Consider the following 12,535-nt stretch of genomic DNA (forward strand, 5'->3'; position numbering starts at 1 on the left):
GCAAATAATCAAGCAGGTGTTTATTTCGAAAACACGTGAGGAGGTTACCAAGATCAACGCAGCAAAGAGGGCAGCAGCAGCAGACACTGTTGCAGCACTTAACAATGCATATGCATCAGCACCCCCAGTCTGTGCACACGACCCGGTCCAAGGGATCACACAATCTGTGTGGGATGTGTGGGGCCGGGTCGCAGATTTAACATCAAAGCCATTTAAGGCGCATGATGATAGAAAATTCCACGGAATGGCAACAACAGATGGTATAACGATATGCATTTTGTTGCAAGACAAGGTATCCAAGGCTGATGCTGCAGGAGACGATGCTGCGGGAGGCAATGCTATAGGCGATGCTGCAGGAGGTGGTGATGCAGGAGGCGATGCTACAGCTGACTGTCACTATATCCACCAAATCCCACAGCCAGAGCTGCAGAATCTGAAAGGCTGCTGTGTATTCATCGATCCAGGTCGGGGTGATTTACTATACATGATGCACAAAAATAGCAGCAATGGGAAAGAGGGTGAAAAAATGCTCTACCGCTACACACGGCAGCAGCGCAATAAGGAGCTCAAGCTGCGCCATTATGACAGGATTCGTTGGGATACAAAGGATCAAGTCCCAGAAGATGCTGTCCGCATAGCAGAGGCAGAGCTTTCCAAGCACTGCTGCCGGACCCTTAGCCCAGCAAAATTCCGTGCCTACGTTGCTGGCCGTGCATCTGTGCGGTGTGTCCTAGCACCGTTTTATGCCAGCACGATGACAGCGCGAAGGTTACCAGAGCAGCAGCCCACTAAGTCAAACAAGCAGCACCAGAGGCGCTGGAAGGCCCATCTGGGTGTCGGGACCAGTCCCAAGGTGTACTCGCTTCACCGCAAGCTGCGCCTTGATTCATTCATGAACCAGGCCCGTACAGACCACAGGCTTGCCGCAAAACTCCGGAGCAAGTTCGGTCCAGATCCAGTGCTGATCATGGGCAATTGGAGTGCGCCGATGGCCCGACACCATGCGCCGATTCGTGGCAAGGGATGGCGCGACAAGTTCAAGCACCATGGCTTTGAAGTCTATCTGATCGACGAATTCCGGACATCATCGATGTGTCAACCCATGCTGACTAGCAGCCGAGCTCGCATCGCAAGCAGAGCAATTCTAGTATGTAAAACCAATACCCTGCATGCAGACATAATGATGTACGCTCTCGGGCACGTGAATTGATAATTGCTTCCATACAGTGGAACGGTAAATGGCTGGGATTGGTTTGGGCAATTAGGACGATGCACTACTATATGCAACCCACCCTTCGCCAGCCACAAGGCTGAGAACAATGTTTGAGATAGCACTATTCCCACTTGACATAGTTGCTCCCACAGCCGTGCATGGTTGTGTGGTAGTGTCAAGGTTGGGCTCGTCTTAAATGCACCCCCAGCTCCCTCACTCTATCTCTCCTCTTTTCCAACGCCCATATCATAATTCTCATTTTCAATGACTGCCGACTATTTAGACAACATATTCAACATACATCCTGAGAAGCTATCCATCTGGCCAGTGCTTTTGCTGGCTGCTGCAATATACATGGCACAGCTAATTTACTTGGCATTTTTCTCACCACTTTCCAATATCCCTGGGCCGCTCGTGAACAGATTCTCCAATCTTCCACTCAAGTATCGCATGGTGCGTGGTCAGTATCATTCGTATTCAGCTGCACTTCATGCCAAGTATGGTGAGGTTGTACGAATCGGACATGATCATGTCTCCTTATCAAACACTGCAGACTGCCGTTTCGTTCTCTCCACCCATGCATTTCCAAAGGGGAAGATGTATGATAAGGGGTACAGCAGCAAAGGGTTCGTCGTCAATACCTTCACAGCGGTCAACCCTGAGGTCAACAAATTCCGTCGCCGCATGATTGGAGACGCCTTTGCAATTCATACGATGCGTGCAGTTGAGGGCATGGTTGTGGATGCGGGTGTTGGTTCGCTGATAAAGACATGGGATACTGAGATTTCAAGGCAAGGAGGGCAGGCCTGTATCAACTACTATGACTCATTCCTCCGCATGGGGTTCGATGTTATTGGCAGACTATGCTTTGACAGGAACTTTAACGTTCTCCAGAAAGGAAACACCGAGGTTGTCGACTGGATTCACGATACTGTGACGTTTGCCGCATTCCGTGGAATGGTTCCTTGGCTCTCAAGACAGCCGTGGGCATTCAAGAAATACAAAGACTCCCGCGCTAGCATCAAAAGGCTGGCAGACACAACTGTCGAAACTCGCCAGAAACAGATCCAAGAAGCTGGTGCACCGCTGCGCGTCGATTTGCTACAGAAGCTTGTCGATGCTAAAGACCCCGAGACTGGAAATATATTTACACCCCTCGAGATTCAGTCAGAGATCATTCTCATGCTCACCGCTGGGTCCGATACTACTAGCAATATGCTTACATGGACTGTAATGAACCTGATGCACTATCCGGAGATCTACGGACGTGTAACTAGAGAAGTGCGCGCCGCATTCGCCGATACCTCCCGGACTATTTCGTTTGCCGATGCCACATCGAGGCTGCCGTATCTCACAGCTGTTATCTATGAGTCAATGCGGCTAACACCATCGTTCTCGAGCATACTGCAACGGTGCGCACCTACTGGTGGTACGTATATTCAAGGATTCGTCATTCCGAGTGATTCACACATCTGTGTGTCAATTTCTGCTTGCCATCGCAACCCACGCCTATGGAAGGACCCGGAAACCTTTGATCCCGAGCGCTTCCTTGGTCCAGATTCGGCAGCACGGATGAGAGACGTACTGGTGTTCAGTTCAGGCGTTCGCATCTGTATTGGGAAAAACCTGGCCTGGTTTGAACTGTACTTGGTGCTTGCAAACATTCTGCGCAGGTATGACCTCTCGCTGCCTGTAGATGCGCCGTATGGGCCACATAGGCTGGACAAGGTTGGCGCTCCGGTCGAAATTCCAGCGCAATCGCTTCTTGTCACTGCTCCGAGGAATCCCAAGAGTGATTGCCGCTTAATCATTTCTTTGGCAGAGACAGGCTTTTGAAAATAATTGCGGTGCATCTTGCGCACACAAACGCTGCCTGCTATCCTGTCGCTTGAATATGATGCTTGTTAGGATTAGGCACGTTGCGTAATTCCTGTTAGGCTAAACTTGGTATAGTACCCTTCGATTTATTAGCCGAAATGACGGACTTGGGAGCTGCAGCACTCATAAATGAGATATTGCATAGGACCTGCAGCATTCGGACGGACATCGGAGCGCTCTCTGTAAGCGCACATGTCTGGCTGATGTCAAATATGATCTCCTGCCCTGATAAAAGGCAGTGGCAATCCCTAGGTCCATCTCTGCTCGCACACACTCCTCTTCTCATCTCATCTCTTCACCATAGTTTTTATAACTGTTCTTTGAAACGAATGGCGATTACTAGTGCGTGCAACGAGCTACTAACCTCATCTGTCCTGTGGACAGTCGCCCTGCTTGCTGCTTCGGTGTACCTTGTGCAGCTGGTACACACTGCATTCTTTTCTCCTCTTGCCCAGGTCCCAGGGCCGCTCCTGAACAAGTTTTCTAACCTGCCGCTCAAGTACCATGTCATTCGCGGACAATACCATTCGTATACAAGCGCACTGCACGCCAAGTATGGCGAAATTGTGCGCATTGGATACAACCACGTCTCTCTGTCCAACACCTCCGATGCTCGGCTCGTTCTTGCCACCCATGCATTTCTGAAAGGCCCTATGTATGAAAAGGGGCACCTGATTGAGGCCAATACCTTCTCGACTATCGACCCTGAGGAGAACAAGATACGCAGGCGCCAGATTGGAAGTGCATTTGCGATGCACACTATGCGTGCTGTTGAGGATACAGTAGTCGATGCCGGCGCAAACTCGCTCATCAGCGTGTGGGACGCTGAAATCTCCAAGCAAGGAGGGGCAGCCAAGGTCAACTACTTTTACTCATTCCACCGTATGGGCTATGATGTTATCGGCGCAATTGGCTTTGGGGAGAGCTTCAACATTTTGAAAACCGGAAACACGGATGTCATTGACTGGATGCAGGACACGGTGCACCTCAAGTCATTCCGTAGCCTGTCACCAATGCTTGTCAAGATCCCATGGCTGTTTTCAAAGCTCAAGCATTCACACAGCCAGATGGTTGCTACGACTTTGGGCCGAGTGGAGATGCGCAAGAGGCTTATCAAAGAAGCTGGTGCGCCGCCACGCGTCGATGTGCTGCAAAAGTTTATCGATGCAGAGGATCCGGTTACTGGTGACAAGCTAACGCTTCGCCAGCTCCAGTCGGAGGTGGCGCTGATGCTCGTTGCTGGCACCGACACTACCAGCAACACGATAACGTACGCAATTGTCCATTTGCTTCACAACCCCAGCATTTACAAGCGTGTCACCGAGGAAGTCCGCTCTACATTCCCAGATAGCTCCCAGGTCATCTCGTTTGAGGACGCGAAAGCCAAGCTATCGTACCTCTCGGCAGTCATCTATGAGACAATGCGAATCAACCCCTCAGTCTCAGGCATGCTTCCACGCAGCGCTCCGGCCAAGGGGGCAACAATTCAGGGATACAACATCCCGCACGATACGCAAATTTGCGTGTCAATCGCCGCTTGTCACCGCAATCCGCATACATGGAAGAACCCCGATGTATTCGACCCTGAGCGCTTCCTTGGTCCCGACTCAGCAGAGCGAGTCAAGGACATACTGGTGTTTAGTTCAGGCGTTCGCGTTTGTATCGGACGAAACCTTGCCTGGCTTGAAATTTACACAGTCCTTGCCAACATCCTGCGCAAGTACGATTTCTCGCTGCCCGCGGATGCGCCCTATGGACCACATAGGCTGGGCAAGTCTGGTGCTCCGGTTGAAATTCCGGCTGTGTCCCACATCGTTACTAACCCAGAGAACCCAAAGGACAACTGCTGGGCCGTCGTTAGACCAGCAATGTCTGCCTGAATTTTGAGGATATTTCACTATTTAACATTAAAGACAGCTACTTGCAATATCTGTCCGACTTGACCTTCTCTCGCCTATCGAGCAAGCTTTCACGGTATCTGCCGGCCTTTTTCGCCTGGTCCAGCTCTGTGCGGCTCTTCTTCGATACATGAATGTGCCCATCCTGGAAGCTCTGGAACCGTTTGGCCTGACGCTCTTCATCAAGCGCCGCGTTTCCAGTCAGCTTCTCAGGATCGTAGTCTTCGACAGCCTCCAAGGCTGTCCGTTTTTTCCTCAGCGCCGCCTGGCATTTGGCTGTGAATACCTGGCAAAATCCAATATGTGCGCCTTCACAGCTCACGGACACAGAGTGTTTCTTAGCCTTGTCTGGCTCGGCAGTCAAGAAGCGGTCGCCTGAACTGCCGGGAGGGTTAATCATGAATGCTACGGCGCCATCGCCACGATCAGGCAATAGCACCGGTGTCCACATCTCCAGAGGTCCAATTGCTGCTGCGCTACATGTCACATCGCCGCTACGAGATCCGGAGAGGTATTCGCCGTGACACGACTTGAACGAAAACATATTCGCCTCCGCGTCCTTGGAGGTAGCTGTAGGTACAGATCGCCGGCCGACAAACACTTGCTCTACGCTGGCGGGCTCCGCAGTCGCTAAAGATGCGTCGGTTAGCTCGTATAGCGCTGGCAGGAGCCCTGACGTGTCTGCCAGTGCCTGGGTCTCGGATCGCGGCGGCAAGGAAAAAACATGCACACTTTCATCACGGAAGTAAATTGACACTGGCCCTTCCAAGTCGCGAAGAGAGCTGACTGGCACCCAGCCGTCGCTGGCAGCCTCGTCCGATGCCGCAGCTGCCGGGCCGCTCAGCTTGTCACTCTTGTGCTTTCTCTTGTGCTTGCTTTTCGATTTCTTTTTGTCGCCCTTGAACGACAGCTTGCTGCTACGAGATGACTGGTATTCCATTTTGGGATGGATTTACAGAGGATAGGAAGAGGCGAAGCGAATTATTGACAGAGTGGCCGCAGCCGGCGATTGCAAGGTTTTGCCATATAGGTGCACCGCTGCGGCATGGTATATGGGCCACCACCGCTCAGGTGACAAGCAGCTCTTGCGACTCGCGAGCCGAGCAGCCTGGCCAAGCCTACGTAATGTCCCAAGATTGCTTAAAACCCCAAAGTGCTGCCAGCCTTCGTCTCTTGGTTTTGCAGCCAGTCGCTTATCTTTCTTGGCTATTCTCTAACACCCCTTCCACGAATCCGTCGAATTTAACATGGGCATTATTTCCGAGGTCACTAATACCGAGCTGCCGGTGACGTGGGAGCGTGCGTGCACAGGCAAGCATGTCCCGCTGCCGGCACCAGGGACAAACTACTTTGACGCAGTGCGTGAATCAACTGCCCAGTTCATCAAGAGCAACGGACAGGCTCTGGTTACGGTCGATGAGGCAGCAGCAAAGACGTATGTCGACAGCTTCAATGTCGAAAAGTTTGACCAGTACGTCACTGAGGTCAATCAGTGGACACGCAAGCTGCCTCTCAAGTTTGACAACTTTGCACAGGAACTGAACATGTTCTCCATCATTGACCTTTTGCAGATCGGGAGCGGATTCCGGCGCGACCTGCACGCAGCGTGTGGCCGGGGGGCCTCCGACACCATCGTGTTTGGGTGTATTTCGCTCCATATCTCGCAAACCCCAGTTGATGCCAAGGGCCTGCAGGAGCTGACCCTAGGTGATATCTCGCAGCACTTTGGCATTCCGCTGTTTGGCGATGAGAAGCCGATGCGGGAGGGTGTCACGGCCGTCACTGTCAGCGAGGCAAGCCCGGTGCGGCCGCTGGCTGAGATCATCTTAGGAATCCTGCAGGACACTGGGCGCCGGCTGGAGCAGTTTGGGTTTGCGTCATTTGCCGATTTCATTATCAAGATCTGTACCGAGCAGGCAACGGCGAAGCACCTGGTGGAGAAACTTGTCAATGCCTTCCCGTCTCTGCGCGATGCTGCCGAGATCAATGGCAAGCCAGTCTACCTCTTCAAGAAGGCACAGCTGATTGCGTACGACGTGTTCCAGCGGTTCAAGGACTCGGAGAAGATCTTCAACTTCCCAGATATTGCCGAGATGACCCTGTTCGCTGATAACGTGGTCCCTGCAATGGTGCAGAACCACGGCATGATGACGCCATGCGATGCGATCCAGAAGAAGATCGATAGCAGTGAGGAGCTGACACTTGAGGAAACCACGGCGATGCGAGCTGCGTCTATTGTCGCTGCGCAGCTTGTCGTTGACTACGCCAACAGCGCTGAGTGCAAGACAACCCCTGGAAAATTCCCGATCAACCAGGCCACTCTGGACAACTTTTGGTGGAAGGAGGGCAAGGATCCTGAGCTTCGCAAGATCAACCGACTGGTGTGCAAAAACACTGTCTACTTCTGACACGGCTTTAAAACCATTTTGAAATAATTTATAGACACGAGTACAACTAACTAGAGAAAGAGATGGATGACGGAATGGCGCGTGTGTGCTTAGGCCGGTGTGGTCGGCTCGGCGGCTGTGCGACGGGTCCAGGGGTGCTTGAATACGAAATGGATCGGGCGCCCATGGTCGCGCAGAATGTCGGCAATGGACTTGCCTTTTGTCTCAGGCATGAACAGCAATATAACCGCAAATGCCAACATGTTCAGCACAGCAAAGGGCAAGAACAAGTAGCTATGGAGGCCCTTAGCCAGATGCGGAAACACCATGCCGATGGTAAAGATCATGGTCCAGTTCAGCGCACTGGCCATTCCACTCAGGGTGCCCAGGGCATAATACGGTACCATTTCAGATGCTGCCAGCCACGGGATCGGGGCCATACCCAGTCCGTACACGATCTTGTAGGCAAACATGGCAACGACGGCCAGCATGCCAGTCCCTGTCGTTTGGCCAACGACGACAACCAGGCAAGAAATCGTCAGGCCACCCGTACTCAGCAGCAGCAGACGGCGCCGCCCGAGCCTGTCGACCAGAAGCATGCTGAGGAACACGGCTACAATTCCTGTCGCTGCAATTCCAATGGTGACCAGCTGCGGCTTGTTTGGGATCTTTGCGAGCTGGTCGTGATTGAGCTTGAACACCTGCGTCAGGATCTCTGTCGAATAGAACACAATGCCTTTGGCGCCTGTCCATTGCTGGAATCCCATGAGGAACAGCGTGCAGAACACAGAATGTGTGATGATGTCGGGTGTGCGTCCGCGCAGAATGTCCATGACTCCGAGTGACCTTGGAGTGTATGCCGACCTGGCCACCAGCGATGGCTCTGGCGATGCATCCATGTTGATCTTGGGCTTGTCACCTGATGATTTTTCTGCAATGTTGACAGATGCCATGGATCTGTCTGCGGCGGGGACAAAGTCTGCCTGGGACACACGTGCAGGATCTCTGGCCAGGAGCATGTCGTTGAATTCGTCAGTGATATCATAGTTGGGCCGCAGGAATTGCAGCGCGTGCTCAGCCTCGGTCAGACGCCCATGGGACACAAGGAACTTTGGTGATTCGGGCAGCATGGGGAAGAGAATCACTTGGATCAAGGAGATGCCGCCGCTAAGACCGAACAGGATGCGCCATTTGGGTACTTGCACGAGGAATATGGCAATAAACTGTGAGAGAAAGATTCCAATCTCAACCGTAAGCTGCAACATTGTACCCAGCAGCCCGCGTGCCTTGACAGGTGCGCATTCGCTATTGTAGGTCGCAACAACCGTGCTGGCAACCCCGCTACAGCCGGCATTTTGAAAGAAGGGCAAGTGATGTCATTGCAATTAGTAAACTGCTCTCTGGACAGTACCGGCATGAATGCAACATGTACCAGCTGCCTCTCTCACACATCAGTCACAGGGGGACCAAGCCTCCAAACCTACCATCCGATGCCCGAAACAAAGCGGCCAACGGCCAGCTGCGCGATAGTCGTGGATGTACTGAGGAGCAGAGCACCTGCGATGAAGAATATGTTGTTGACCAGCAGCACTGTTTTCCGTCCAAATTTGTCTGCCGCGTGCCCAGCAACCAGAGATCCCACCAGCGCGCCCAGTGCCACAAGTCCAACAATCAACCCCCTACAGTTCCAAAGACAATTGATTGCTATGTTAGCCACCGGTTCTTTTTCCCTTCTGAAAACAATCCGGGCTATTAGGCCGAGCGGCCCCCCAAGTCGTGCCCAATTATACTCTACCATAGCGTTGAACTCATCGGGAGGCAGGTGGGAAATCCGTTGACAAACACTTGGGGACCCTCCAGACACTGCTCGATGATAGCCTCGGGGATGTTTGGTTCGCCCACACACCAGCCAAAGTTTAGCGCAGAAAGCGCCGCGGCAAAGGAGCTAGCCAGGACTCGCCGGTTGAAGCCGCTCTCGCGCGAGTCAGGGCCAGGAATGCTCGAAAGGCTCTGCGAGTCTGGGACATACAGGTTGATGCCCACACCCGATTCTACAAGCGGTGTACCAGGTCAATCAATAGAGTGCAGCCAATAAGGACAATGATCTCTCCTGCCAGGACATCACAAATGTACATATTGATGTATACATACCACAGTCTTGGATGGACTCCACCATGACAAAATAAAAGATGAGAGAAAAGATGGAATGGCAGGTAGGTGTCAAAGAAAGTCGGTGAAGGCAACAAAATAACAGAGGTGCGACTGCAGTAGATCAGAAAAGCTAGAGTAGTAATGACCAGTGCACTCCTAAACGCTCGTCTGGAATTCAGGGCGATTGCTTTATATACAAGAGACCTCCTTTCCTCCAGTCCCCAAAACGCAGCACTCTTCCACCCTTTGTCATCTCTCAGCACTAGGTTGGCATTTAGAAACACTTGAATAATTGGCTATTGCTCGCACTCCCCGAATCGCTGACACCCCTGCTAACCGACTTTTCGTCATCTCCAGTTTTGCGGCCAGATGAGAAAACGCAAGGTCATGCAAAAATAGGAGGCCGCGACAAGGACCAATGACGCCAGCCCGCTTGCATGTAAACCGGCGAGCATATAAAAGCCGAGAAAAATCCCACCACCGACTGTGAACAGGGAAACTGTCCGACAATACGCGGCGCTTAGAATGTCTCATCTAGGTCCCTTATCCCTTTGGTGGCTGATCCAAAAATAAAGTAACTGCCGACCATTAGCGGGAGGAGCGACGACTGAGGACACGATTAGGGCGGCAGCGTGGGGATAGACGACGAATATTCAGCGCTTCTTGGGTGTCTCGGGTGGTATCTCAGCTCAACACTGAAAACTGCCCGGGAAAGAGAAAATGATTCCACTCAACAAGAGACGCCTCCAACGCATTTAGTAGCACTTTGCTTTGCACCGCATATATACATCTTGGTAGGCAGGAAACAGTGTGCTAGCCGTGCGGCATGTAGGACGAGCCAATGGCCGAATATACTAGGCAAGGTTAAAGATTTGTTCCGAGAGTGAAGCAATTACGGCTTTAATACAATCAATGTCGGTTGGTGACTGTCGGCTTATTAGCATAGTATTGAATACACCACTAAGGTTATGCATGTTACTACTGGAGTGAGAAATGGTTAGAAGCAGCAGACGAGCTCATTTAGCAATATTGCTGATCACAATTTCTTTTCAATGACATGTCTCGGAAAATATATATCTGTATGCTGTAGTTCACGTATTGGCATTTTTAGAGAACCGGATCCCCACGGATATCCTACTGGGTAGTATATGGCTATATACAGCTGGAACTATGGAAGGTGATATTGGTATATAATAAGAAAGTAGCACATGTTCAGGATTACAAGTAAGGTATATTAAAGCTGTGTAAATAGTGGTGGGCGCCGGGTACACTCTTGTTTGTTCCCAAATGTCTGTCCGATATGTGTATGAAGCCAGCGATGGTTCTAGCCGCTGATCAACGATCAGTATCTGAGAAATTAGTAGTTCGTGCCAGATCACCGGCATGGATTTTTTCCCCAAGAGTCGCAGAAGAGGGCACTTTTCCTCAGCCTTCGCTCTTCACAGACCTGCCATTTACCAAATTCACACCCTCCTCTGTTACCCTCGAGACACAATGACTGTTACGCTGGGCTTTGCAGAGCCCGTGGACGAGGAGTTCCAAAGCGAGAGCTTTCCGAGCAAGATCGGCGGACAGCCGCGGTGGATCGACCCAGAGCACCCGCTGAACGTCTCGCAGGCAACATGTGACGAGTGCCAGAAGCCGATGGCGCTGCTAATGCAGCTGTACGCGCCCGAGGACGAGCCTGCCTCAGCATTCCACCGGATGATGTATGTATTTGTGTGCCGCACAGGCTCGTGCCATCGGGCGCCGGCATCACGGTGCATGCGGGTGTACCGGGCGCAGCTGCCTGAGGACAACGCAGTATACGAGGAGACAGGCGAGGATGTGGAGGACGATGATATCGTGTGGACAACGAAGAGCTCGGTGACACCGGCAAAGCAGTGCGTGGTGTGCGGAATGGCGGGCACCAAGGCGTGCAGCAAGTGCCATGAGCGCATGTATTGTTCGCGCGACCACCAGCTGGCTGACTGGGAGGCAGGCCACCGCGCACAGTGCGGCAGCAGCGAGCAGGAGCCAGAGGACCATGTTCGCAAGCTGCGCAACCAGCGGTACCCGGAGCTGGTGATTGCGTCGGAAGAAGAGGAGTTCAGTGACGGGGAGGGCGATGACGACGACGGCGAGAGCGACAGCGACAGCGAGGATGAGATTAAGCCCGAGGACGGCGCTGTGGTGCCGGTGACCGACGAGAAGGCAGTGGACTCGGAGGTTGACGTGGACAAGGCGTTTTTGGTGTTCCAGCGGCGCATCCAGCAGAACTCGGACCAGGTCATTCGCTATGCGCGCGCACCGGGCGGCGAGCCCGAGAAGCCGCTCTATGTCAGCGACGCTGGTATTCCGGAGGATGTTCCCGAGTGCGAGCTGTGCGGGGTGCAGCGCGAGTTTGAGTTCCAGATCATGCCGCAGATGCTGAACTTTTTGGGGCTCAAGGCTGACGACCCTCTGTCGATTGACTGGGGAACGCTCCTTGTGTATTCGTGCCCCAACAGCTGCGATGTGAAGGATGGGCAGTTTGCGCGCGAGGCCATCTACCGCCAGCAGTTTAGCTCTCAAGGCATCGGAGACAAGTACATGCGTGCCCTGCAGGGCGATGACTCGGGGTTCACGAAGCAGTTTGATGCGCTGGATATGTGAGCGTAGTTTTCTTTTTCAGAGTTTGGAACATGGGTGCTGGTGATCGGCAAAATGATCTCATAGATCAGTGATTTATTACTCTAGGCAGATCAGCGGCAGGCGAAAATTTTTTGCTTGATAGCACCCCAGCCAAAAAAATGATTGAGATCGTGTTTCTGGCTCCGCAAGGGCAGGTCCAGCTCAGAACCCTCCTTGTCTTAGCTCTCTATCCATTCGTTGCTCTTTAGTTGTATTTAATAGTCCCCGGTAAGGTACGCCATTTTGCAGGAGTTTCTGTGGACAATGTTTATGCTGATGACGTAAAACCCAGACGGGCGGACATTAATGGGAGACGCGAGGTGTGAACCGCAAAGTGGCCGCCTTCCTTCACGGGG

The 12,535-nt window shown here is 52.5% G+C and overlaps 6 protein-coding genes across 6 annotated transcripts; 4 read left to right on the plus strand and 2 right to left on the minus strand.

Annotated features, from left to right (window-relative positions):
- Window positions 1-1,477: 1,477 nt before the first annotated feature.
- DL89DRAFT_318431 (putative cytochrome P450 monooxygenase) lies at window positions 1,478-3,049 on the plus strand (the record flags this gene model as incomplete). The annotated part of the gene is made up of 1 exon (XM_040891105.1): window positions 1,478-3,049. The coding sequence occupies one exon, from the start codon at window positions 1,478-1,480 to the stop codon at window positions 3,047-3,049; it is 1,572 nt and encodes a 523-aa protein (XP_040742433.1).
- Window positions 3,050-3,420: 371 nt separating this feature from the next.
- On the plus strand, window positions 3,421-4,971 carry DL89DRAFT_224690 (cytochrome P450; the record flags this gene model as incomplete). Its single annotated transcript, XM_040884704.1, has 1 exon — window positions 3,421-4,971. One exon carries the CDS (start codon window positions 3,421-3,423, stop codon window positions 4,969-4,971), a length of 1,551 nt encoding a protein of 516 aa, XP_040742434.1.
- Window positions 4,972-4,978: 7 nt separating this feature from the next.
- DL89DRAFT_268439 (uncharacterized protein) lies at window positions 4,979-5,968 on the minus strand. Its single transcript, XM_040887928.1, has one exon. It carries the CDS (start codon window positions 5,927-5,929, stop codon window positions 5,009-5,011), a length of 921 nt encoding a protein of 306 aa, XP_040742435.1. The 5' UTR covers window positions 5,930-5,968; the 3' UTR covers window positions 4,979-5,008.
- A 165-nt stretch (window positions 5,969-6,133) lies between these two features.
- DL89DRAFT_181380 (uncharacterized protein) lies at window positions 6,134-7,461 on the plus strand. The gene has a single exon (XM_040883901.1). The coding sequence runs from the start codon at window positions 6,237-6,239 to the stop codon at window positions 7,395-7,397; it is 1,161 nt and encodes a 386-aa protein (XP_040742436.1). The 5' UTR covers window positions 6,134-6,236; the 3' UTR covers window positions 7,398-7,461.
- Window positions 7,433-9,663, minus strand: DL89DRAFT_247630 (general substrate transporter). The gene is made up of 4 exons (XM_040885134.1): window positions 9,528-9,663; window positions 9,172-9,427; window positions 8,861-9,055; window positions 7,433-8,717 (listed from the first exon to the last, which is right to left on the minus strand). Exons 1-4 carry the CDS (start codon window positions 9,550-9,552, stop codon window positions 7,487-7,489), a joined length of 1,707 nt encoding a protein of 568 aa, XP_040742437.1. The 5' UTR covers window positions 9,553-9,663; the 3' UTR covers window positions 7,433-7,486.
- A 945-nt stretch (window positions 9,664-10,608) lies between these two features.
- On the plus strand, window positions 10,609-12,439 carry DL89DRAFT_181495 (uncharacterized protein). The gene is made up of 2 exons (XM_040883904.1): window positions 10,609-10,704; window positions 10,780-12,439. Exon 2 carries the CDS (start codon window positions 10,911-10,913, stop codon window positions 12,159-12,161), a length of 1,251 nt encoding a protein of 416 aa, XP_040742438.1. The 5' UTR covers window positions 10,609-10,704; window positions 10,780-10,910; the 3' UTR covers window positions 12,162-12,439.
- The last annotated feature ends 96 nt before the right edge of the window (window positions 12,440-12,535 follow it).

Source organism: Linderina pennispora (genome assembly GCF_002104995.1).
Source record: "Linderina pennispora strain ATCC 12442 chromosome Unknown DL89scaffold_9, whole genome shotgun sequence".
Lineage (NCBI taxonomy): Eukaryota > Fungi > Kickxellomycota > Kickxellomycetes > Kickxellales > Kickxellaceae > Linderina > Linderina pennispora.

Bases quoted from the DNA above. Each gene is read 5' to 3' on its own strand.
- DL89DRAFT_181380 (XM_040883901.1), top strand. From the start codon at position 6,237: ATGGGCATTATTTCCGAGGTCACTAATACCGAGCTGCCGGTGACGTGG.
- DL89DRAFT_247630 (XM_040885134.1), bottom strand. From the start codon at position 9,552: ATGGTGGAGTCCATCCAAGACTGTG. The intron at 9,056-9,171 runs GTAGAGTATAAT...TTGGAACTGTAG, and splicing joins CCGATGAGTTCAACGCTATG to GGGGTTGATTGTTGGACTTG. The intron at 8,718-8,860 runs GTAGGTTTGGAG...TGCCGGCTGTAG, and splicing joins TTTGTTTCGGGCATCGGATG to CGGGGTTGCCAGCACGGTTG.
- DL89DRAFT_181495 (XM_040883904.1), top strand. From the start codon at position 10,911: ATGGATTTTTTCCCCAAGAGTCGCAGAAGAGGGCACTTTTCCTCAGCC.
- DL89DRAFT_268439 (XM_040887928.1), bottom strand. From the start codon at position 5,929: ATGGAATACCAGTCATCTCGTAGCAGCAAGCTGTCGTTCAAGGGCGAC.